This window comes from Poecilia formosa, unplaced genomic scaffold, assembly GCF_000485575.1.
Source record: "Poecilia formosa unplaced genomic scaffold, Poecilia_formosa-5.1.2 Scaffold30, whole genome shotgun sequence".
In the NCBI taxonomy this organism is placed as follows: Eukaryota; Metazoa; Chordata; class Actinopteri; order Cyprinodontiformes; family Poeciliidae; genus Poecilia; species Poecilia formosa.
Window position 1 is genome coordinate 603286 of NW_006799969.1, and position 25156 is coordinate 628441.

Consider the following 25156-nt stretch of genomic DNA (forward strand, 5'->3'; position numbering starts at 1 on the left):
TACATGTATGGTATTTTGTTAATGAGTCTATACTAAAACAGTACCTAAAGGATGAATTATTTTCTTTCCAGTTGCACAATCTCTATTGCATATTGTAAAAGAATCAGGAGATCTTTGTACATATTGCTGTGCACATATTTGAAATGAGTGAAAATTAATCAACAGTTCAGATAAAGATTACAAGGATCATTGAGAACATGTAATGAAGAATAAAATCATTTATCAATAAAACAGATCTACTCAGTGAAAATTATGGAGAGCCAACGGTGACAAAAATTAAATAAATAGATGCATGAATAAATAATTAATTAAATGTATCATGAAATAATCAAATCTTAAATACATGTTTAAATGATTTATTTAATAGAAAATTAATTCATTAAATATATAATTAAATCAATGAAATAAAACTTAGTAGCCGGTTGAGCTAATTTACTAAATGCATCTTTAACTATTTTATAGTTCTTATTTCTTGCAGTATCCCCATGAAATAATTTCGAAGTTGCCCACAACAGTCAAGGGGCGGGGCTAACACTGGATCTGTTTAACTCGACTGGTTCTTGAAAATCAGATCGGACCTTCTATTGGAGAATTTTCATGATCTTTCTCTACAACTTTTCCTAATTTTACCAACTTTTGCATGGTGCTAGAATTCACTATCTGGCTTGATCCGATCCTGAACTTGTTTATTTGTTTGTTATGATCTCCGCTAGCCATTGCCGTGACAATGGCTAGTCTTTCTGGGGTTCACGTAAGAGATATTATGTGCAATGATTCCAATTATTCGAGTAAAACATTAACAGGAGATTATTGTTTGCGTTCTGCCTGTGTTTTCCAATAAATTTATACAGTTGTTAGAGGGTGCAGTGCAAAGACTAAAACATCTGCTTTAGGTTTGGGGAACTTAGGCTTCACACTGGGCTGTGCTTTTCATTAAACTTTAGGGCACTGACAGGAAGTGTCCCATTGATAGAGGTATGGTTATATAATGACTTAAACATGCCTCTCTTGGTTGCTTGGGATAATAGTTTCTATTTTATTGAAAAAAAATTGGATAGAACCTTCCTCCGGCTACGCATACATTTGGTATGGACCTTTGCTATAAAAACTCTGATGAAAAAGTGACAGCACTAGTCAGGAGATTCACAAAGAAGTCATTTGTTGTAAACACAAACAGCTAGTGCTCTCTTACCCTTGCATTTCCTACTTTATCTCTGTTTCTGCCTCAAACCATCTTGTGTCCCTCCAATGTTTATGGATCGGCAGTGGAGCGGAGTCCAGTCAGGAACATTAAGGTCTTCAACCCGACAACCAACACTTTGAATGTTCGCTGGGAGGCAGCCACAGGTCCAGTCCTACAGTACAGGGTGGTCTATGCTCCTCTGATTGGTACCAGGCCTTCTGAGTCAGTGAGTGTCAATCATCCATTCAGCAAATATGTATCATATTTCCTTTTTGTGTTCCAGAGATATTATGTTATTCATGCAATGCTTTAGATTAATACTGTTATTTAAGATTAATGGGCCAATGTGGGCCTTATCCAGTGGTTTTTGGACCAAAATCTTCTGTACACCATATGTTACATTATACTGTTATATTAAGTGGGTCTGTTTATCAGATGGATGCGAGAATTGTCCATGTGCATAATTACTGCCAGCTGAATTCTTTCCTGTGTCTACCTACTAAAGCCTTAACATTAAACCTTTTTATTAAACCAGCAGTTCTTTAATTGTATTTCCTGCTGTCTACATAAAATGTGCCATATGTCATAAGCGCGACTACACCTTCATGTGAAAAGGATCTATAAACATTTTAACAACCAATCAGTTTCTTTATTGAAAGCTTCCACCCTTCCTAAGTCTTTAAATTTTCAGTTGCTCATATTGTAATGACCTGATAGTCAATTAAAAACTGTATTCTTCATATTAACACATTCATGAAATGCTAAGACCTTTTGCATGCCTAGCATCACTGATTTATATTAGATTAAATACACTTTATTGTCCCCATTTGCATTAAAAAAATACAGTAATATTACACTACAACACCCATGTTGCACACAGTATCATATAGCACCACAGTTTGTTTGGACTTATCTCAGATTATTAATTAGACTGACACTAACGTGAAAAAATGAAGATTTATACCATTTTGTGGTACATTTAATCATCAACAACCCGTAACTGCGATGAAGAGGGTGATTTGGGTCATCATGGATAGCTTTAGCCTTCCTTGTTACTTTGCTAGAGATGTGGGAGCTCTAGCAGACTTATCCCCATCATTTTGCTGCACATCCTTACAACACTGTTTAGTCTGTGCTTATATATTTCAGGATATGTTGGTGGCAATGTGGCCTTTTATTGGCCAACTTCAAGTAAAACACCAGCTGGAGATTTATAGCTTTAATTATCTGCTTTACTGGTGTAATCCAGTGCATTCCTTGTACACTTATCCTTCCAGGATCCTCGCCAGATCAGATGTCAGAAGACTAGAAGTGATACAATCAGAATTAAAGTTAACTGAAGGCAATTAATACTACAGAGATAAGCGGAACAACTGGTCCACCAGTCACTTTATTTTCTTCAAAACCTGCAATCCCCATTGTTGCTTAAAAATGTGAATCATTTTATCATCAGGCCAGACCCCTTGAGGATCTCTGACCTTACTTTGTCTGGGTATTTGACCCAAACATAGATTGAAGAGAGTAGTCGTTTTTGAAGTCAGTAAAAATTGTCAGTCTGGGTTAAATAAATGCAGACCAAGCAATGTTTAAACAGAAGAGAAAGGTAGAAGAGCTGCACCACATCTGTGTGAAGGTACACAAATACTGACTTGGACAAATGTTCGTCACATTTACCTGAAGGGAAAATTCTCAAAACATCCGCACCCCATTTGTTTTTGTTTTTTTGTTTGTTTTTGGTAGTTTTTTTTTTTTGTTTTTACAGACACCCTAATAGATGTTTTCTCTCTTTCATTCTTATATTAGCAGATGATTTTCCCCCTATATAATTCGTATCTCACAAATGGCACTAAACTTTGAGAATGTGACCCTCTTAGCTTTGATTGTAATGTACATTATTAAGCATTAATATGTCTGCTATTGACCTTCTGTTCAGTTTGAAAATGAGACAGAGACATACATTTTGAATTTGCATTCAAAATTCTAAATAATAAATAATAAAAAAAAAGAAAGAAAGAAAATCATGTTTGTTTTTTCTGATCAGATTTTGGTGCCAGGCACCACCACCACAGCTCTGCTGACACAGCTGCTCCCTGATACCGACTATAATGTTGGCGTTGTTGCCTTGTACAGCGATGGAGAAGGTCCTGCTGTTAGTGATGATGGAAAGACACGTAAGTCCCTGAGATCATCTGTTAAATGACAACATTTGCATGATGCAACAAATTTAAGGAGCGATTCTTTCAGCCTTCTTTCTATTTTGCTGCCAAGGATCTCCGGCTTCTTGTTATCATTTGAAGTGGACTTGGTTTCTTGAACGTCTTAAAGTCATTTGGGCATTTGCTAAAAGACGCTACGAAAACCTCATAAAGTCTTAATAAAACACACTTTAAATAATTCCAAGAAAGTCTGATCCCTATAAAGAATGGCTTAGTGTTTGAAATGTTCACAACTCCTGACCCCCGCACCTTTCTACCATCCTGTTTTGTATCCACAGTGCCCCGAGGTGGCCCAAGAAACATGCGTGTATATGACCCCACTACCACCACTCTTTCTGTTAGCTGGGAACATGCAGAGGGTCCTGTCATGCAATATCGCATCGCCTACGCCCCGACTACAGGAGACCCTATTGAGGAATATGTGAGAATCTTACTTCTTTGTATTTTCCACTTTATTCTTTTGAAGTGAAATATATAGCTAAATACATAGCTGTGTATACTGAAGATTTGAATAACGAGAAGCTTTTTGTAATATAATATTGTCTTTTGTGCTGCAGACTTCAGTTCAAGGCAACAGAAACAATGTGATCCTCCAGAACTTGGATCCAGACACACCATACAACATTAAAGTGACTGCCATCTACGCTGACGGACCAGGGGGAGAGTTGGAAGGAAATGGACGCACAGGTACAGACTCCTTTGGGTTCCCATTCGCTTTATAAGTTAAAGTTATTATTGACCACTGTACACATCAAATCACTATTGAAACAGAAACAATTTGTGTGTTATCATGCAGTGTACCTTATCAAAACTTGATTGCGCAACCTTTCATAAGTGCCAGAAATGCCTAAAGGTCTTGTGGGAGACCGATAGGTGTTGCTCCACTTGCAGAGATTTAATACTTCTACTTTCTGGTCATTCTATTGGCCAATTTCTCTTCTTAAATGACCAAGACATTATTGCTTATGATATAATTCCCTGCATGAAGCCACATTAATATAATAATTGAAGATTTATTTATTTAATGGAGCAGAACTTACCATAACATGTTGTAATACTTCCCTCATAACTCAAATGTCATAATGACCTTCAGACTATAGCACAGTCATTACATTGCTGATATATCATATGCTTATATACTTTGGAATTTGAGGCTTTTGCCCCTTAGTGAACTGTGTTGCCTCGTCTTGTTTCCTGCAGTGGGAATGCTGGGCCCCAGAAATCTCCGTGTTTCTGATGAGTGGTACACTCGCTTCAGGGTGTCATGGGACCCCGCTCCATCCAGGGTTAATGGGTACAAGATCATCTACCAGCCCGAGGGTACAAATGAGCTTCCCTATAGCAATTGTGGCGTTATGTTCTGGAGAAAATATGCACTTTATGGATACATATGTTCAACTTTTTGAAGCACAGTATTGCCGCGAGGCTTAATTGGTAAGGCGATTTTTCTTTTTAGGTACTAATGACGTCTTGGAAGCATTTGTTGGAGACGTGACATCACACCAATTACAAAACCTACAACCTGGAACCACTTATGACTTGAAGGTGCTGGCCCAGTACAACACAGGCTTCAGTGGACCTCTGATTGGTCAAGGAACGACATGTAGGTTGAAAAATCCAGTTATGAGTAACTGGATTTAAAACTGTAACACTTTATACTGGATGCTTATTGGGACAAAGGAAACGTATGTATTAATACTTGCTCTATTCCTTTTAGTGTATCTGAATGTGACTGGCTTATCCACTTACAATGTTGGATTTGAATCTTTCTGCCTCCGTTGGGCCCCTCACAGAGCAGCCACATCCTACAGACTGAAAGTCAATCCCTTTGACAGTAAGACTTTTGTTGCTTAATTTTGTATTTCATTAATCTTTTTAGTCAACACTGAGTATATTATCCTGTTTTCTTCCTCTCCTGTAGCTTCTAAGCGAGGAGCTCAGGAAGTCACAGTGCGAGGCTCAGAGAGCAGCTATTGTTTTGATGGTTTAAGCCCTGACACTCTTTACAATGCCACTGTGTACACCCAAACACCCAACCTAGAGGGACCTGGAGTCAGTGTCAAGGAGAGAACATGTAAGAAAGTGTCCGCTCTCCATGTTCTGTATTGATATGTGGAAATGCTGCTGGTTAAAACCACGAAAGTCAGATGGGAGAAACCAATAATTCACCCTAAAATATAATTTTCGGCTCTTTGCATGCGATTTGTCATTGCAGTGGTCAAACCCACCGAAGTGCCAACCGAGCCTCCCACTCCTCCTCCCCCAGCTTCAGTGCCGCCTGCTTTGGATGGTGAAAAAAGCTTTGAAATATATTTAACATGTAGCATTTTGTTGCTGCTTAGATTATATTAACACTATGTCATTCGGATCACAGTGTGCAAAGGTGCCAAAGCAGACCTGGTCTATTTGATTGACGGCTCCTGGAGTATCGGAGACGAGAGCTTCAACAAAGTCATCCAGTTCACCACAAAAATGACTGCAGCTTTCGATGTCATCAGCCCCAGAGGCATGCAGGTCAGTTGTTCTTGAATTTAGATTTAGCTGGAATAATTTATAATAAACTGTAGTAATGTTCATAAACTTAACCAGTCTGCTGACATGAAGGTCATAAGTTCATCCCTCATACGGAGCACCACTCCCTTTGGCTTTGACCACTATTAAGCTGATCAAGAATTAATCTTAGCATTAATATATTTACAAATATTTAATTAATGAAAAAGAAACAGTCTAACAGACAAATCTTTAGAGAAAGGAGGCAAAAGCCAATTCTACTTTTTACAAAACCAGCTATGAGCTAAAATGTCCTTGAACATTTATCAAAAGTTAACTCTCCGGGAGTTTAACTGCCTAACTTCTAAAGAAAAAAAAGCAGATGAAAAACAAAGTCTCAGATCTTGCTTTTCTACATTAATTTTGAACACCGGAACTACAGAGCAAATAAAAAGTGAAAACTGTGGCCTGGAATTAGGCTAATGGCTCCCTCACAGATCCAACTTGGCTCACTTGAGGTTACTTAAGTCCTGTTTCCATAGCTGGGATAACAGGGAACTCTCTGTACAAGTAGCTTTTATTCTGGATGGAAGGTCACTCAGACTGCATTGAGTTGGGTTTGGTGTAGTTTGGATGTCTTAGTGGTTTTTCCCTTTGACTTGGAAAAAGAATTAGATGCAACAGAAAATGCTGTTATATAAAGATAATGGAGTGATGTTTACATGACTGAAGTCTGGAAGAAAGACAACCAAAAGTCAAAGTAGCAAAACGTACGATGTGAAAAACATTACCACTTTAAATAGCCAACTAAAATTTGATTTTCTTTTTTTTTTTTTTCAAACTGTAGACCTTAGCTTTATCATCAAATTGTTGTTGTAGATGCTACCTCATGGCCCAGGTTGGTTTTACCTTTAAGGTTTTAAACATGACATTAAAAATAGACAAGTACATGCCTGAGATTTGAATCTCTCAACTAGGAGAATATTTGACATACACTGACAGACCTTAATGCAGACAAAACTATTAAGACATAGTTGGATGTGACAGGTCAAATCTTTCACATAAAACATACACTTATGTGTACACTACATAATTGAATAATTTATTTTTACTTAATGTTATTATTTTTCTGTATTCTATCATCAGCCTTAACCAATCTGTTTTCATTTATTTTTTGTACAGGTTTCATTCGTGCAGTACAGCGATGACGCCAAGACTGAGTTCAAACTTAACACCTACCACGACAAGGGAATTGTTTTATCAGCTCTGCAGTCAGTTCGCTACAGAGGAGGCAACACCAAGACTGGTACTTCACTTAAAAATAAAAAGACAGTTTAACAAAGTAATTGTTTTGGATTGTTATGCATATATTGTTTTTTTTTTTTGTTTTGGATTGTTATGCATATATTGTTTTTTTTTTTTCTTAAGGTGTTTCTCTGAAGCATGTCTACGAGAAGGTGCTTACGTCAGACAGTGGCATGAGAAGAAACGTCCCGAAAGTGCTGGTAGTTGTCACAGATGGACGCTCCCAGGACGAAGTTAAGAAGAGTGCAGAGAGACTGCAGCACTCTGGTATGAAGTCATAATATCTGCTTGCTTTCACACTGTGCCTAAGAAACGTTTTTGAGTACAATTGTGAAGCCTTTTCTTTTCCACAACAGGGCTAAAGGCCTGTGGTTGAATATTTAATAAACTCATAATGTGAGGCAAAAGTCAAGTCACCTGTGGGTTTTTGATGTACTTAAGAATAGCTTTTGTTTGTTTTTGTGTGTGTGTGTGTGTGTGTGTTATATAGGCTACAGTGTGTTCGTGGTTGGCGTAGCTGATGTTGACATGAGAGAACTGACGGTTATTGGCAGCAAGCCCACTGAGAGGCACGTGTTTGTCGTCGACGACTACGATGCTTTTGATAAAATCCAGGATAACCTGATCACCTTCATCTGTGAAACCGCCACATCAAGTAAGACAAACACTAACAAATCTGATATATTCCAACTGATTTATCAGTACATCTGCAGTGGAAGGTAATTCAGTGATGTGCACCGGGACGCTTCTTCGCAAATGGACAAAGCAATGAAAAACATATAGCAGTGAACAAAAATAGTGGCACCCATGGTAAATTTGTTAAAAAGTACTCTTTATTTGTTAAAAGTACAGAAAACATTTTCTTCTTCCAAGACCTAAATTATAAAGAAAACTTTACGGGTGAGCTGATGAGAAAAGAGGACAGCCCACACAGACTGTGCAAGAAGAACAGAACAAAGAATCAGCTCTGTTTGTGCAAGCGTCAACTTGGAAAAACTTATAAAAGGCTAAATGTTGTTCTACTGAAAAAAAAAAAAAATTCTACATTGTGTTGACCACAAGGCTGCTAAAAAATTTTATTGCGCAAGAATTTTTTTCTAAAAATGGCATGTTTTTCTCTCCGATAAAATGTTCTCCAAATAATTTTGGCTTTTTCTGATATTTACGGTGGCAATGTGCTTCTGCAGTACTGTAAGACTTGTACACATCTTTAACAGTGATGCCAATAAATGTGCCGACATCTGTAAGCAACACAGTGAACCCTAAGCAACACCTAATCTATTTTTCCAATGTCTTATAAACTCTTGTGATCTTGCAGCTTGCCCTCTAATCTACATCAATGGATACACCACACCTGGTAAGCGTTTAAATGCCACACCTTGCACATTAATCTCTGGAGCGCTTATAGACTTTACTAGATATTTACTTTGTATCGTTCATCTTCTCATTGACGCTCTGTTTATTCTTTCTTTTCAGGCTTCAGAATGCTTGAAGCTTTCAACATAACAGACCGGACATTCGCCGGCATGAATGGTGTGTCCATGGAGACTGGTTCCTTTAACAGCTACATTGCCTACAGGCTGCACAAAGACTCTTACCTAACCCAACCCACCAAGTAAGAGTCTGAGCAAAATAATATTTGTGTGAAAATAAAGGGTGTGTAACTCTTGGATTGCGGTTTTTCCCAATGTAGCTGACCTTGTCTTTTTTTCTGTTATGTAATCTATGATGCTCCTCAGCCCACAGCCATTTATAATGATGGTAACTCATATCTGTACCTAGAGGGATTTCCAGAGTAGTTTCCAGCTCTAAGCCCACTCTTCTGCTTTTCTGTAAAATTTTGAACAAAAGATTTTAGTTACTACATGCCCTCTTCCCTTATCCTTACCCTGGGAGGAGAAAATAACCTTAAAGGGTCGCTGTTGAAACGGCATTAGGTATTTGCAGAAGTAAAGTACTATCTATGCAATCAAGTGAAAAACTTTGAACTACACGAGACTAGAGAACATGGGAAAAAGTGTTTTGCAAGTTAGGCAAAGCCTGGGCGGAAATGATCATTTAAAGGTCTTTCGGCATGTTTAACAAAGAGGATTATATATGTTTGCAGATGGATTTTCATTTAATGTTGGCTTAGCAATGCAAACACAAGATGAGTACCATGACAGTAAATATTTTTAACTCTTTAATAGGGAGATCCACCCAGATGGTCTTCCCCCATCTTACACCATCATCCTGCTCCTCCGCCTCTTGCCGGATACGCCCTCTGAACCTTTTGATATATGGCAGATTGCTGACAAAAACAACAACCCTGAGGTCGGAGTCACAATGAATCGTAAGTTTCCATCAGCCAGTCAGAAGGGAAAGTTGTGTGGCTGACTCAGTACTTTCAGTGCCCTGCAAGTGTATTCCCACCCTTTGAGCCTTGTCTGATATCTTCACATTAAAAACGAACTTCAATGTGTCTTATTGGGATTTACAATACTTTTTAAAAATTTTTTTTGCAATATGAGTTCTAAAGATAATTTTACTGTATTTAGAGCTCTTCAAGTAAAAGGGACCAAATACATATGCAGGTTAGATTTTTTAAATTTTTTTTTAGATTTATTAAGGGAAATAACTAGTTCTCCCTTCCAATCTTCTCAGTTTTGTGATGCTTTGTGTTGGTTTATCACAGAAAATCCCACTAACGCACATTGTGCTTGTAACGTGACAAACTGTGGAAAAGATCAAGGGTTAAGAATCCAAGGCACTGTACAGATCTCTGGAGAGAATCTTCATCTTCTTGCCTTTACTTTTATTTACAAAGCTGGGTGAGATAATGGCATTAATGGAAAATTCAGCTCATTGCCCTCAGAATAAATTAGGACTAGCCATCTTCACTGTAATTCTGTAATGAAAACCTTTTGTTTGTAAATGAACATCTGCTGTAAGTTTGTGCTTCTGCCCTGGGAAGGAATGCAAAAACTGCATGTGAATATCACAGTCACCTGCATGTGTTCTCTATAATCCTGAGCGTTGCGTGCATCAGAGCATACTGTCAGCGATTTATCAAAGGCTCTTGTCTTTTCAGCTTCCACCCAAACTCTTACGTTCTACAACAAGGACACACGAGGAGAGATTCAGAGAGCTGTCTTTAATGAAGCGCAAGTGAAGCGAATTTTCCATGGCAGTTTCCACAAGGTAAACATACTGCATGGTTCTTAAAAACACAAGTGTCTGCTTGCACTTCATAGTGATAATTGTAAAAACAAAACAAAAGAGAAGAATTTTTCCAGTAATTTGGGGCATCTTAAAGTATTTGAATTAAATTCTTTTCCTTTCAGATATAGTTTTTTTGACATGCTTTTATGTGTGTTTGTGTTGCTCTCATTAAATCTTCCTGAGATAGCCCTTATTGTGAGCTTCGTTGCAGTGGAGCAGTTTCAAATTACCGATCAAAAGAACTCTCCTTTCAGTCTTAGTGTTATCTTACTGTTGGGATTTTTGAGGTCCCCCTTTCTCACGAGTTGACATTTGAGCTTTGTTTTATTTAGACCAGGCACTTAATTTGATAAATGAGCTTCAGAGGCCATAAATAAGCTTAAATGCTGTTGGTGGGAGTGAAAGTCTGATGCCTTTGTGGTCGGGTGTAATGTGCAAAATGTCTGGTTCAGGACTTGATTTTCCAACCAGTCGCAGAGCCAAAGAGTAAATGATATTCTACTACAAACATTCAGCTTTTAGTACAGTGAAATTAAAATGAGCAAAAGATTACATAGAGACAGCTTCAAAGACGAAAATTATGTTCTTGGTGTACTTAAATCTGACTCATAGCATCTGATGTATGTTGTTGAGGGTTTTTAGCTGTATGGCAACAGATTTAGGAGATTATGAGACTTTGATTAAACAGCTTCTTTCAGCATAGTAGATCATGAAGTACTATGCTGAAGATCTTCATAGGTTTTTGTAAATAAGATCTACACTATTCTAGCTGCAGTGTCTGTCAAAAACGCGCCTCAAACTCAAAATATCAAACCTCACAGTAGTGGTATTGGTTTCTTTCCAGCATATAAATCTAAATATTAGATCCTTATGCTTGACTCTTCTTAAAAGTATTGCAACATGGTTTCTCACAAGACGCAAACAAAGACATCAAGAATCTCCATGAGAAATACAAAACAGTTCTTGTCATGTATTAGCACTGTGGGATGTGGAAAGCAGAACAATAGAATGCAGTATGCTGTCCTGCTGACTTGGATAGATTTAACTACAACCATCCGAGTTAAGTCAAACTGCATTTAAAGTTCCCTCACACAGACAATTAGTCCCTTTTTATCTGTGATATAGATTCCTTTTTTCCTCCAACAGCAAGGTTATCATAATTAGTGACCCCTCTTTTATGAGCAAGAGTCTTATCCAACATCAAAGTTCACTCGAGAGATGTGCTGGCCCGAACATCAGAGGACACTAAATAGTTTTGCAGGTCAACCATTCGACAACTACGCAACTAATTGTGAGCTAACTTCATGAATGAATGGCTCTTTGGAAAACGCTGGCTCAGCAGTTGATGAAAATTGAACGTTTCTTCGCTTGTCTGGTTGGAAGGCAGAGTAATCTCTGAACGTACGTGTGTGTGTTTCGGTTCTCTCAGCTTGTGGCCGTTGTGAAGGCTGTTGTCTGATTGTGCACCGGGTGGCTATTTGGTGGTGAAGTGTTGCCATTCCATGAGCTGGCGAGTCCGCAGTGGTCTACCTAGCTGCTTATTTGTTGGTCTGCAAAGTAAGTGCTGGCGCTGCCTGCGGTGGTGGTTTGAGTTTACATGTTGTCAGTGGTTTTTTGAAACATTTTGGCCCTTTTTGGTTGACCTCAAAGAGTGTGTGTTTTTGGCATCCGAGCTGAAATCTCACCAACAGTGATCAGCCTTTTCAGCCCTTTGTTGGTTTTGACTAAAAGTACTTGGTTTTGCACAGCAAGTTCCCTGAGTAGTATTTTTTTTTTAATTCAATCTTTATTCATCATAACATCAATGCTACATATAGATCGGAGATTGTTGTTGAAGATGCTACATAGCAATGGTCCTAAAAATGACCCCTGTTGCTCTCCCACACTTTGCTGATGTGATCCTCACGTTACACAAAGTTCAAGCCAAGTATAGAGGAAATTCAAGATGTTCTTATTTTCCTTCTCCTTTGCATGCACAAACAGAAATCTGAAACTTCCTTTTAAAAAGATAAGATAATAATGCGAACTTTGGGTTTCAGGATTAGTCGCAGCATAGTTTTAATGTCAGTGTAAATGAGAATCATCTCTCAGTGTTTATTGTGTTTCACTCCAGAAAATACAAACTTGTGTTTTCATAGAGAAATAAAATTGTTCGTGTATAAATGAAATTAAAACACTGTCTTTCAAGGTTTGGGATTTTGGAAGATGACAGAACAGGGAAGAGGGAGCCAGGAAAAATAAAACTCTATCTGCTGGGAATCATGCAAAGATGTTTAATCAGTTAAAGCAGAGCTGGAGTCAACATGCAGAGAGCTGAAGCAACAAAACAAATTGTTAGCAATTCATTAAGATGACCAATTTGTCAATGCATTCTTGCATTGGAACCATCTCACAACTCAGTCGAGGGAGCTTTGAATCCTCCCAGGATAGTTTTTCGCTACATTTACTTTTTATTGATTTCAGTATTTTCATAGGTTTGGGGAACCCTGAAGGGCATCACGGTTCACATTTATGCCAGGACCCTGGAATAAATGGCACCTCTTTCCCCTTTGTGGTCCACCAAATAGTTTGATCTGCTTCCAAGGAAGTAGACTGTAATTTTGTGAATAGTTGCCAGGAACTATGGTCTGGTTTGTGGTTGATATAGCTTTGTGGAGAGAAATGGTAGCAAGCTTTTTCCTGACATAAAGAGATCTTGTTTGACTTTAGAGTGGGGGAAAATGTGCAACTGCAAAGAGAAAAGTATGGAAAGTGTAGGACTTCTGATGGCGAGCCGCAGAAGATATTGTTTCAAGATGTGCGGATCGGGCCTCTATGCACAGGAAATCCAAGAATTTGGCACTTTTATCGCTCAGTCGTTATATAATAACAGACCACAGATGAATAGTTAGCCTTTGCATATATTTTTAAGGTCTAGATGCATCAAGTTTTTTGCTATATCAAAAAGGTTTTCTGGGTAATTTCATCTGTGCTTAACAAGGTGTTTTATAGGCTTAAGACTTCTGAACTCCCCAAATGAAGCGGAATACAGTTACTATAGGGCCTTATTGTTCTCTTTTTGAGAACAAGCACATCTCTTCAAAAATATAAATGAGTCCCAGCACCATCTTTTTAAATTTCCAATGCACAGATTTATTGTGCATGAATAAATTGGGTACAGGTGGTGTTCCAATAAGACAAGGATGTTTTGTTAAAAGCTTCCCCCTCTCTATTGTCTGTCTCTTCTAGATTCACATTACCATCTCACCAGAAAAAGTCAAACTCACTGTGGACTGCCAAGAGGTGGCAGAGAAACCCATCAAGGAGGCCAACAACATTACGCTGGAGGGCTACGAAGTGCTTGGCAAGATGGTCAAGTCTTCAGGTTCAAAGAAGACCTCAGCAACAGTAAGAGCAAAACAAGCCAAGCTTGTTAAAATGCAAAAGTGACATCTGGAAGAGGATCTAGCAGCGTTCAAAACAATGAACATCTCAAATCTGTAGTGCATTAATGCTTCAGCTAAATGTTAACTATTCCCAGGGTTGGCTGTTGAAAGAATGAAAGTCTGCAAGCCTCCATTTCTCCCTGGATCCTATTGTATTTCTTTTTTTTTTTTTTAACTCTGTACTTTTTTTTTTTATTAGGAATGGGAATTATTTGAAACAGCCTTCAATGTATTCTCCCTCATCTTGTATCTTGTAGTTCCAGCTCCAGATGTTCGATATTGTCTGCAGCTTGAGCTGGATTAGCCGAGACAAATGCTGCGAGCTGCCAGCCACAGTAAGTGTCATTTTAGACTTCCAAACCATTCAAAATAGGAATGGGATAGATATTGACATATTACAGTTTCTCACATTGTTTGTGAAATAACGGTCTTGCGTCTAGGAATGTTGGTTGATTTTATAGTTTATCAGTGAATAAATGGGCAAAGAGAGAGGAAGGAAGATATGCAGCAAAGGCTCCAAGTTTGGACATTGAACCCTGGATGAGGACTCATGATCGATACATATGGGGTGCTTGCTCTACAAATACGCTAAATGTGTTGAAACGAAGACAAAAATGAAAAGGACAACCGTGTTTACATTTCAGGTTGTCATTAGCATCTTTAATTAGCCTCGCAGACCTCATTTCTAAAACAGCAGATCCTCTGTCACCTCGAGATTGTCGATCAACAACGCTGAGATTTCTGAAAAATCTACCGACATTTCTAATTCCAGCAAGTTATATGATGGGCAATCTGAAAAATACACCACACAATTTCTTGTTCTATGGCAAAAAACAGCTGTTTAGAGAGAGAGAGAGAGAAAAAAAAACATCTCAAATTGTCTGGAAAGAACTTTGTATCCTGGGTAATTTTGATAATTTGACTATATGAAGCATGAGTCCCAATTGCATAAAAAGAACTCCTTCCTTTGGCTCACGTAGCAGACAGTAAAAAGATTCATTTATGTTCTGTGGGAAATACATGATACTTGCACTTTTAGCCAATTACAAGCAATTTATGTGTAATTTTCTCCAGATATGAACACATCACATCAATGATTGGAGTTGTAATTCGTTATGCTTAAAGGCAACAATGCAGAAATGTGAAATGAATCTGCAGCTGCAGCATTTTGGACTTAAAGCCCTATTTTCTGTGTCACACTTTCAACATTAATCTATTCTTGCCTTTTATGGGTTACAAAACTGTCTCGTCTTTTATAAATCCCTAGCAAAGCAAAAGACAGAGATTTCCAGGATAAGATCATGAAATCAATTTCCTCTGTTTTAGATTGCCAGGAAATGTCTTCAGGTGTAAGAGTTTAAAAGGGAAAATAATAAAACTAAAGCGAGCATGTATGTTACATTTTTATCTCTGCATCTTCTTTCCCTCCAGCGAGATGAGGCCAAGTGTCCTTCCCTTCCCCACTCCTGTACTTGCACACAGGACAGCATCGGGCCCCAGGGGCCTCCTGGACCTTCGGTAAACCTCGCTATCACTGCTTTTTGTCTGTCCTCGCCTGATAAAATTGTTTTCTCAGAAGTCTTAGATGTTTTGAAGATAATGATAAAGCCATACTGTTTTCCACTTGGGTTGCACGTTCTTTGCACAGTTTGAACTTCATGCAGCCGAGAATGTTTCTTGCAAAATCCTTTTTTCTTTTTTTTTTTTCTCCAAATGGAGAAAGCAGCACAAAGAATGAAGCTAACGTCTTGCAAAGAAATGAGTGCTTAGGGATGAGTGTCAAGAGATAAATGTTTCATGATAAAACAACAGTCTGCAATATGTGTACTCAGTAAACTCACTTAGGCCCTGCTAGGAACTCCTATTGCCTGGGGTTTAAGGTTTTCAGAATTTGCTTCTGTTGTTATGCTTAGCCTGTGTTTCTGCGTCTTCACTTTTTTCAGGGCAGTCCAGGTACTAAAGGACCTCGAGGAGATAGAGGAACACCTGGGAACCCTGTGAGTTCAAATTTAAATCACTCAAGGCATGCTGAAAATTGTTACTAGTGAATACCATTATTGTGTCCTGTACCACTGCTGTTTGTTTTTACACACGCTTGGGCAAAAGTTGTACTACCTCTTGAACTTCTTTACGGTCATCTAATTAGTAAATAAAAACCACCTGTGAGCAAACAGCATCGTTTAGATCAACACACACAGCAGACATGTCAGGAATGAAGTTGTGGAAAAATTTAAAGCAGGGTTAGGCCAATAAACGATAACCCATGCAGCCAAGGGGAACCTGGTGGGTCTGCAGGAGCTGCAAAATCTGTCAACAAGGACTGCTGTGCATTCCACAAATCTGGCCTTTTCAGAAAAGTAAAGCTGCACAGTATATTGCTAATAAATCATCGTCTAAATATCAGGGTGTGCAAAGTGTTTATCTAACCATTTGTGAAATTTAAACACTCAACACCATTTATGGTGTTTGTTAACCCAGATACCTGTGCTCACATCAGCCTCGCTGCACGCTCATATTAACGGTATAAATACAAACCCATACCCACAGAAGTACATGTTTTGTGCAAAACTGTGGGGAAACTGAGTGTACTTAACGGTGTCATTAAGAAAAATGTGGATGTGAAAACACCCACATCCCTTATCTGAATCAGAATCAGAATGATTTTATTGTTATTGTATCGAAGCACAACAAAATGAACTGCCCTTTATTGAGGTGCGAAGCCTATGGTTACAATGGCCTGTGCCGGAATTTCGATGGGACTTGAGTGCATGACTTAGAAATCCCTCTTACAGATTCTGTTTGTTGAATCTGATTGAGCTTCCGCTATAATATTTTAAAAAGCAAGGATGGGCCGTTTCTAGATGAGCAAAGCTTGTAGATACATGCTGCAAAACACTTGCAGCTGTAATAACAGTAAAAGGTGGTCTTAGAAAGAATTCAATTCTGGGACTTAGTACACTTCCATCTTATAGTCAAAATAATGGATAATTTTCCTTTTAATTTATAATTATGCACTATTTTCTATTGGTCTATCACATATAATTACAATAAAATCCTTTGCAGTTTATGATCATATCATGACAGAATGGATAAAATCTCGTATTTTATGCATCTTGTATTCAGAAAATGCATAAATCTTGTATTCTAGATTTACAACAGTTGTAAATCTAGAATATCAGCAGTGGTTAGATAACAAAGTAAACTATTCCAGAGGTCTGCCTCTTAAAGTTTAATTTCTCCTCTTCATAGAAATTGCACACATCTGAAAACAGTTAAATGCATATTTCCCCACAGTAAACTTCAAGGAGGCCCACGTCAAATATTTTGAAGGTCCATTTCCCAGAACTGTCATTGTTAAACAACGAATCATCTGTCAGCACAGTGTCGGGCATAATTGAGTTTGACTTTAACCTTCTTTCCAAATATTGTGATTTTCTACCACCTTGCTGATGATGTGTGTATTGCCGCAGGGTCCAATGGGTCCCCGTGGTGAGTCAGGACTCCCAGGTACGATGGGGCCGCCAGGTCCACAAGGCCCTGCAGGACTTTCTCGGCCTGGAGAACCTGTAAGTTAATTTTCATTGACAAATCCTTTTTTGCAATGAACTGTGTTTTGTTAATTGTAACATTTGCATTCTCTGCCTACCTTCTGATTGATGAAGAATGCCTGATCCAACCTTTACTGCAATTCTGCACTTAGTGGGATTTATAACTGGCGTCAAAATACATCTCCCTCCCCTCTTCTGCCTTCCAGACATCCAGAGAGCGCTGTTATTTTCTTTACTGATCCTATTAAAAATATCCCATCAATCACAAACATGGAACAAATGAATGGGTAAAGTAAAGTCTGCAATCCTTTCTTTTTCCTCTTCCTATGTTTGCAGGGTCGCCCAGGACCTAAGGGAGATCGTGGAGATCCAGGCATTACTGGTTTGCAAGTAAGAACCTTTTACTCATTTGTGGTTTATGATCAGGAAACTAGAAACTATCCACAGGGAGCAGCATTTACACTGGAATGTGAATTTAGTCCAATAATCAGGATGATTCAGGAGCTCTATCATGCCAACCCTAAGGGAGACCAAACTCTTAATTCGGTCCTCTTGAGTGACAAGAGGACCGATATGCCTTAAATTGATATAAGGTATAGATGCCTTAAATTGATATGAGGTATAGATGTTATTTGTTTCTCCAGACAATAAAAGATCTGTGTAACTGAAGCAGAATGGGATTTAGAAAGGCTTAAAGTGACCTCTAGGTGTTTGAGCAAGTAACCAAAGTTCATAGAGGCTCTTTACATTTCTGTTACTTATGTCAGCAGTCAAGTTTGAGCCGTTTACCATGGAGCAAAAATCATGTGGCGAAAGGGTGATTTTATCCAGCTGATGTCATTCATTCAACTCCCACCATTGAGCTGGTGAGGAAATCACCACTGCTTGGGCTTGAAATAAGAAAGTATGGGAGAAAAACCCACCCTGTAATGTTCAGAGGCTATTGGCAGCAGCGCATCTTTGCAATTTGACCTAATGTGGCCTGTTGTAGAAGAACAACGATCATATGAGACACAGGAGACATTTTAGAGTTTCTTCAAGCAAAACAATGTGTTATCTTTGGCTAAATATGTACGAAAGAAGTGCATTTTCAGCATATTAAAAGCCTTTATACGCACTAGGAGGGCTACATAAATGGACACAGTTTTTGGTGATTTGTTTATGGTAAAGTATGTGTGTTTTTTTCCCAGGGTCCTCCTGGGCCACGCGGTCCTCTGGGCCCTGTTGGACCAAGCGGAGCTCGGGTAAGAATTCCATCCTAGCATGGAGTACGTATAGAGTCAAAAGCCCTTAAAATGAATCAAGCTCTTTAACATCATGCCTTATATGGTGTCGTGAGTAAGCTGTTGGTGTTTAACTGTATTCACATGTACTTAAGCCTGTAAAGGTGTTACTCCGTACGTTAAAAAGGCACCCTTAAGGCAAAAAAGGCCCCTTAGATTATGACAATGATATATTAAACTACCATGCTCCCCAAGGAGCTGTAACTCACATGTGACTGCGTGTTGTTTCTTTTAAAGGGGCCACCAGGAAAAGAGGGGCCATCTGGACCCAGAGGCCCACCCGGACCCATGGTGAGTATCTATAGGTACCAAATAAATAATGCTTAGTCCTTTATTTTACTGATATTGTATATCTGCAAAAAACAACAAAAAAAAAAAAACGGCTCCTCTGGCTCCACAGTTCCACGCTGCTGGAACAGCACATAAAAACCAGACTGGCTCCCCAACTTTTGCGAGAATGATGCATGCATCTCTCATTTTCCCTTTTGCGGTGGTCTGAATCTGCTTAATCCAGCCATCATGTTAACAGAGCGCACATGGTCTATAGCATCCAGAGTGCCACAAGAGTCATTAGCATGATGGCTGGTCTACATGCACTTCCATGTACTCCGCTGTTCTTGGCAGCTGATTTTCCCCCACTGCAGATGTCAGAGCACAAATCCCAACTTGACGCTTGTTATACAACTGTTAACTGGGAGCCGGAGCAAAATGTTGCGCTACGATTTACTAAGAAAGATTTCAAATATATTTATTTTTTTAGGGAAGTCCTGGAAATCCAGGTATACCAGGGATCACTGGAAAACCAGGCAAACCAGGAGACCCAGGAAGCCCAGTATGTACCGACTACTTAAATAAAAAAATATATGATGAAAGAAAATGTTTTATGCTTGACTTGACTTAGTTGTTGTTTTTGAAAGGGACCTGTTGGCCTTAAAGGAGAAAAGGGAGAGAAGGTAGGTTGTATCTAAATGCAAGTTTTACACATTTCTGCGTCAAGAAAAGGGACTCTTGTCTTCATTAAGCTGTCTTTGATTTCCAGGGAGACTTTGCATCCCAGAACATGATGCGTTCCATTGCCAGACAAGTTTGTGAACAGCTTGTGAACAGTGAGCAAAAACATCTCCTGAGCTTCTGCCAGTTTAATAGTCCTTGACAAGTTCTACTTGATGAAATCCATCTGAATTTTGCAGGCCAGATGAGCAGAATTGATGTGCTGCTCAACCAGATTCCCTCCGGATATCGCAGCAACACTCCTGGGCCTCCAGGCCTTCCCGGGCTTCCAGGTGAGCGTGGATCCCGAGGAGAGCCCGGACAACCTGGAAGATCTGGATTCCCTGGAACTCCAGGATTGCCTGGAAATCAAGGAGAAAGAGGTACTTTTCAGAAGTCATGAGGATATATTGACTGTTTGTAATAATTTTAATGTTGAGCAACAAAAAGGACCCAAAATACATTTCCTTAATCTGTATAACCACATCATGATGCTGCCACCATCATGTTTCATGCTGGGCAACGGTGTGTTAAGGGTGTTAGAGTTTAATTCCTTTTCTTCATTTTTCTTTTTCTTTTTTTTTTGCAGGTTTACCAGGAGAAAAAGGGGAAAGAGGAGCCCCTGGAAACGATATTAGAGGACAAAGAGGCCCAGCTGGACCACCGGGTAATACAGCTAATGTTATTTTGATATTTTCTAAAGAAGGAAATCAACTTAAATATCAAATTACAACAGGTCCAAGGTCACCAAATTATACTAAACGTTTGTGTTCCTTTTTTTTTTTTTTTTTTTTCACTGCCTGCCCCTTTAGTGGTCTCTGCACGGCCCTGTCATAAACACTGGATGTAATACAGCAATGACTTTTTTTTTTTTTTTTTTTTTTTTTTTTTGCACTGGCAAAACTTCGCCAGAGTCAGTAATATGAAACTTCCTCTGTTGTATCTATTTGGACAAAAGCAGTCTATGCTTACAATTCAACACATTTATTTGGGCTGTCACAGTACATAAATTCCCATCTATTTTTTCCTTTTTTCCCGGTGGGGGTTCTCTCATATGAATGTCATGTTTTGCCAGCACATTTGACTATTCAGAGCTAATGGTGGTTATATATTCAGGAAGGATTAAATTAAAACTAAATGGACTAGTTTTGTCCATTCTAACTCAGAGCCAATATCCTGTAGTAGAAACATCTAAAATTTCTTATGTTTTTAGAATGTTTTCCTAAATGCATTCTATGATTTTCTATAGCATTTCCATCCCTTTTGCAGTTCAAATCAAAGCAACAGGAAACGTTTACTTATGTCTGTTACTCAACAGCAAACACTGAAGACTCTGTTTCTGAATAAAGGGAGAAAACACCAAGGACTGGAGAGAGGAAGTCTACACTGATGACTCAGTTCTATGAGTGCGTGTGTTGGGGGTGGGAAGAGAGGGTGAAGAGATGTAGATTGTTGAAGAATGAGCTTTCCTTGGTGACTGCATTGACAACACATGGATTCACTTTGCGGAGAAGTGCGGGGGGATTGGGGGGGTGAAAGGGGAAAATTCCATCCTGAGTTTGTGCTGTCTAGACAGATGGGCTGGGGGTAACTCCACTCAACCCCAGACTGTGTCTCGCTTTTTTTTTTGTTCTTAGTCAAACTCTCTAATTGAGCAGTTGAAAAATTGAAACTGCAGCTCCATGTTTCCACAGAAAGTTTACAGGTGATGTCACTCAAATTCCAGAGGGACTCCCTTTTCCTAAACGGTCCTCACTCTCTTTGTGCAGGGCCACCAGGAGAGTCGAGAACAGGTCCCCCGGGTCCTTCTGGTTCCTCTGGGCCTCGTGGGCCTCAAGGCCGTCAAGGTGTTCCAGGTGTGAGGGGACCACCAGGCCCCCCTGGATACTGCGACTCCTCTCAGTGTGTGGGCATTCCATATAATGGACAAGGATACACAGGTACACCCACTACTGTCTAAGTCCTGCATGGTTTGACTTGTAAAAAAAATAGGTGAAATGTATGCAGACTAATTATATTTGCAACTCATTGCTATACTTTATTGATGATGTTTGGAGGTTTTTATGTAGGGGTTCCTAATAGTTATTAAACAAAGTTAAAACCCGTTCAGACCCAATGTGAAGGACTAGAACACATAGATTAAAAAGCAGAACTTTGACATAAACTGTATATGAAAGTCATGTCTTGAAAAAACAGGACATAGTGTAAAGTAATTACATTATGCAGATGCCTTAACTGTCTGAAATCTTCACCATGGAGCTCTTTGCGACTCGCTTTGTTGGTGCTAACATAGTGTTATACTGTTTTGTACGTCAAAATCTTTGATATTTAAATCAAAGTATGATGAAAACAGTGATAAGTAGTGTTTTTATGCAATTCCAGGAATTATAACAAATTCTCACATTAGAGCTGAAAGGATCGAATCAGTGTTTTGATAAAACTTTTTCCTTATAACTTTCCTTCCGCTAAACTGCAAACTGTTCAGTTTCCCGCAAATGAAATGCGACTCATACAGCAGTTAGATAGCTACAATTATCATCGCAATGAAACTTTGGAAGAAATTTCTTTAGTTTAATCAAATACTCATCAGAGTTACTTCAGTCCATTTATCAGTTCAACAAAACTAAACCATTGATATTTCAGCTTGCAATGACTTTTCAGTTTATCACATGCAGAAAAAACTTAATTAAAAGTTGTTCTGCTACACAGACTCTGTACTTTCCTTTGAAGTAAAAAAAAACAATAAATAATTGGAATATGGTTGGTGTTGAGTTTAATTTTGGCCTCATACTAATCATTTAGAAATGCCATTTTAGAGAATTTTCTACATGGCGCAAAGTTTCAGACAGCCGATTATAACTATAGTTTCTTGACTTTATAGCCTCTTTTAGCTAATGTTCCTTTTATGTTGCTGAGGCCAAAGTGTTAATTCTACTTTTAAGAAGGATCCAAATAATTTGACACTTTTGGCTTTGGAGGTCTTTCTTTGTGGAGCTTTAGCGCACTAATTAGCCACCAAGAGACCCCAAGCATCTGACTTCTAGCCAGATTAACCATCCATCTTATAAATTTTTTACACTGAAAACATAGGTCAAAATACTACAATCCCATGTGTATTATTTCTAATGTGAACGAAGCCAGAACTTTGGCAAGCCCACTGTGCTAAGTTTTACAACAGGTATTCTGGGAATAGGAGGGACCTCTTGTAAAATACTACATTTTAATACCTCCTGACATTTGATGTTTAGTTTTGAAAGTTGCATGAAAGCAATTAGCTGATGTATGATGACTTACATTGCACATTAATTAACTGCTAGTAACGCACACCCTTTTTGAACTGTTTTCAGGTTTGGCATAGTAAACTTTCTAAGTCGTCAGTGCCGCTTACATTCTGAGATCCTGTTTCTGAGATGTTTGTCCACTTGTTTTGGGGCTTGTAAGAATAATCACCATGGACATATTTAACATTACAAAAGGAAAAAAAAAAATGCAAAAAGAAAGAAAACGGAGCGTGCTGGCACTAACACGATGTCACGGCTACAAGCTACAGTGATGGCAACCTGCTGGCCTGTTTGCATATTGAACTACAAGCCAATGGGGGGAAAAAAAAAACAGAGACTGGGCATTTTCTACGAAGGACGCAGCATGTACAAACCAACCAACTCAGCTACTAACAAAGAGGATATCAGAATAATAATAGAGGTGTAAATAAAGCTCATTTTTCTTTTCTTTTTGCTTTGTAAATGACTGAACCGGGACATTTTACTAATAATAAAGAAAAGAAAATTCATGTTAACCTTTTCATTGAGCTTGTGCCTCATAACCCACTGCTTACTTACACCTGGCATAAACCCTGTTCATGACGCTTTAGTGACCTTTTAGCTCTGTAGCTCTGATCCAGACTAAAGCATGTTTCATTTGTTTATTTAGTCATCATGGTATTTGTGTACATTGGTTGAGTCAGTGCAAAATGTGTTTCTCCAGCCAATTCATGTTTTTTTTTTGTTTTTGTTTTTTTTTTTTGATAGTGGTATAAGCTGGTCATTTTACCACTTTTTAAAAAATGAAATATCATGTTGGATTTTACTGTAAAAGTTTGAAATTAAATTTAAAGGTGTTTTAGTTTTCATTTGTTTTTGTGGTACTAAAGGAGGCAATAATTTCTATTTCTAACAAGAACATTTGTTAAGTCTACAGCATAGTATTAAAATTGTTCAATGCAAAACTGTATTGAAGCCACATGCTATTTTATTTTATTATTATTATTCTTTTAATTGGCCAAATATTTTTTTAGCCACCCGCTACCAGCCTGCACCTGAGGTAGAGACTATACCTGTGGAGCCAGTTGGACAATTTGGAGAATATGAGACAATACAGTCACGCGGTGACTCCAGAGGCCAGCGAAGACAGAGGTCACTACAATCAGATAATACAGGAAGACTGGCATCATAGCTACATACAAACAGGATTTCCCAGAATAAATAATTCCCAAACATTTAAAGAGGGTACGCAGAGCAAAACAAATACTTATATGGGTTTGATACCTCTGGCTTTATTGAACATATATATAAATATATTTTTGACACAAGAAAGTGTAGCAAGTAGACTAGCTTTGTTACAGACCTGTGTGCTTGCTAAATGTTTCCCTTTCGTGTCTGCCTGTAATATACCTGCAAGTGTTCATCAGACTCAAGTTTGTAAAGCACCAGTCATGTGAAAAACGACAACAAAGTAGTCCAGTATGTGTGTTCGTAGACAGTAACCAAATGCCTGAATTGTTTCCGATTTCAAAACGTTTCGCTTTTTCAGATCCTTCACTGGTTGCAAACTATTTTATGCCCAACAATTTCAGTTTTGTGCCATTTTTATTGCCGCCTGTAAACAATGAGTTATTCTGACTAACTGTAGCAAATCAAATCTGTTTTTTTTTTTGTTGTTGTTGTTGTGTTACCAAATGTTACATTGCATGAATATGTTGTATATTTACTGAAGTCAGAATATAGTTGTTGTTTTTTTCCCTTTTTTTTCTGTCAAAGCAGTTTGGATTTGGTGGCAAAACTATGGATATAGGATTGCTTTTTTTCCCAACTGTTTCAACTGCACATTTTGTGAATTTACACACAGCCTTATTTTCTTATTTATTTCTGAAACGGAAGAGGCATTTTTCAATAAAACTACTGAAAATGTTACACTTGTCTGGATATTTCCTCATTTTTGTATGAGTTTGATGAACTGAACTTCTATGTCCCTATAGAGCCTTGCATTACAGCAGAATAATGCAATGTATTTGATTGCATTAAAGTAGTACATAGTTGTGAAGGAAACGGAAAATGATACTGAAGGGTCATTCAACCTTATTTTACCCTGATGAAAAATAGTGTAAATAATTGCCTTCAGATTCACCTAAATACTCAATGATTATTATTTTTTATTATTCAGGCTTAGCATTGTTGTCATCCTTTTCAATTTCTTTCTAGTTTGGCGTTGGATTTTATTTGTAACAGGATAAATTTAG

The 25156-nt window shown here is 38.4% G+C and overlaps 1 protein-coding gene across 1 annotated transcript in view; it reads left to right on the plus strand.

Annotated features, from left to right (window-relative positions):
- Positions 1 to 24830, plus strand: part of col12a1a (collagen, type XII, alpha 1a) — a 63919-nt gene extending 39089 nt beyond the window's left edge. The window contains exons 31-62 of the mRNA XM_007549340.2: positions 1267 to 1409; positions 3225 to 3354; positions 3678 to 3820; positions 3957 to 4086; positions 4600 to 4719; positions 4856 to 5002; positions 5117 to 5233; positions 5321 to 5473; positions 5615 to 5689; positions 5774 to 5913; positions 7072 to 7195; positions 7318 to 7461; positions 7685 to 7849; positions 8513 to 8551; positions 8671 to 8809; positions 9384 to 9526; positions 10265 to 10374; positions 13624 to 13782; positions 14078 to 14155; positions 15252 to 15338; positions 15764 to 15817; positions 17291 to 17386; positions 17705 to 17758; positions 18559 to 18612; positions 18889 to 18942; positions 19412 to 19483; positions 19569 to 19604; positions 19691 to 19757; positions 19842 to 20024; positions 20231 to 20308; positions 21411 to 21581; positions 23936 to 24830. Of these exons, the coding sequence (XP_007549402.1) occupies positions 1267 to 1409; positions 3225 to 3354; positions 3678 to 3820; positions 3957 to 4086; positions 4600 to 4719; positions 4856 to 5002; positions 5117 to 5233; positions 5321 to 5473; positions 5615 to 5689; positions 5774 to 5913; positions 7072 to 7195; positions 7318 to 7461; positions 7685 to 7849; positions 8513 to 8551; positions 8671 to 8809; positions 9384 to 9526; positions 10265 to 10374; positions 13624 to 13782; positions 14078 to 14155; positions 15252 to 15338; positions 15764 to 15817; positions 17291 to 17386; positions 17705 to 17758; positions 18559 to 18612; positions 18889 to 18942; positions 19412 to 19483; positions 19569 to 19604; positions 19691 to 19757; positions 19842 to 20024; positions 20231 to 20308; positions 21411 to 21581; positions 23936 to 24093 (3563 nt within the window). The 3' untranslated portion in view covers positions 24094 to 24830. The remainder of the gene's footprint in view (positions 1 to 1266; positions 1410 to 3224; positions 3355 to 3677; positions 3821 to 3956; positions 4087 to 4599; positions 4720 to 4855; positions 5003 to 5116; positions 5234 to 5320; positions 5474 to 5614; positions 5690 to 5773; positions 5914 to 7071; positions 7196 to 7317; positions 7462 to 7684; positions 7850 to 8512; positions 8552 to 8670; positions 8810 to 9383; positions 9527 to 10264; positions 10375 to 13623; positions 13783 to 14077; positions 14156 to 15251; positions 15339 to 15763; positions 15818 to 17290; positions 17387 to 17704; positions 17759 to 18558; positions 18613 to 18888; positions 18943 to 19411; positions 19484 to 19568; positions 19605 to 19690; positions 19758 to 19841; positions 20025 to 20230; positions 20309 to 21410; positions 21582 to 23935) is intronic.
- Positions 24831 to 25156: the final 326 nt, after the last annotated feature.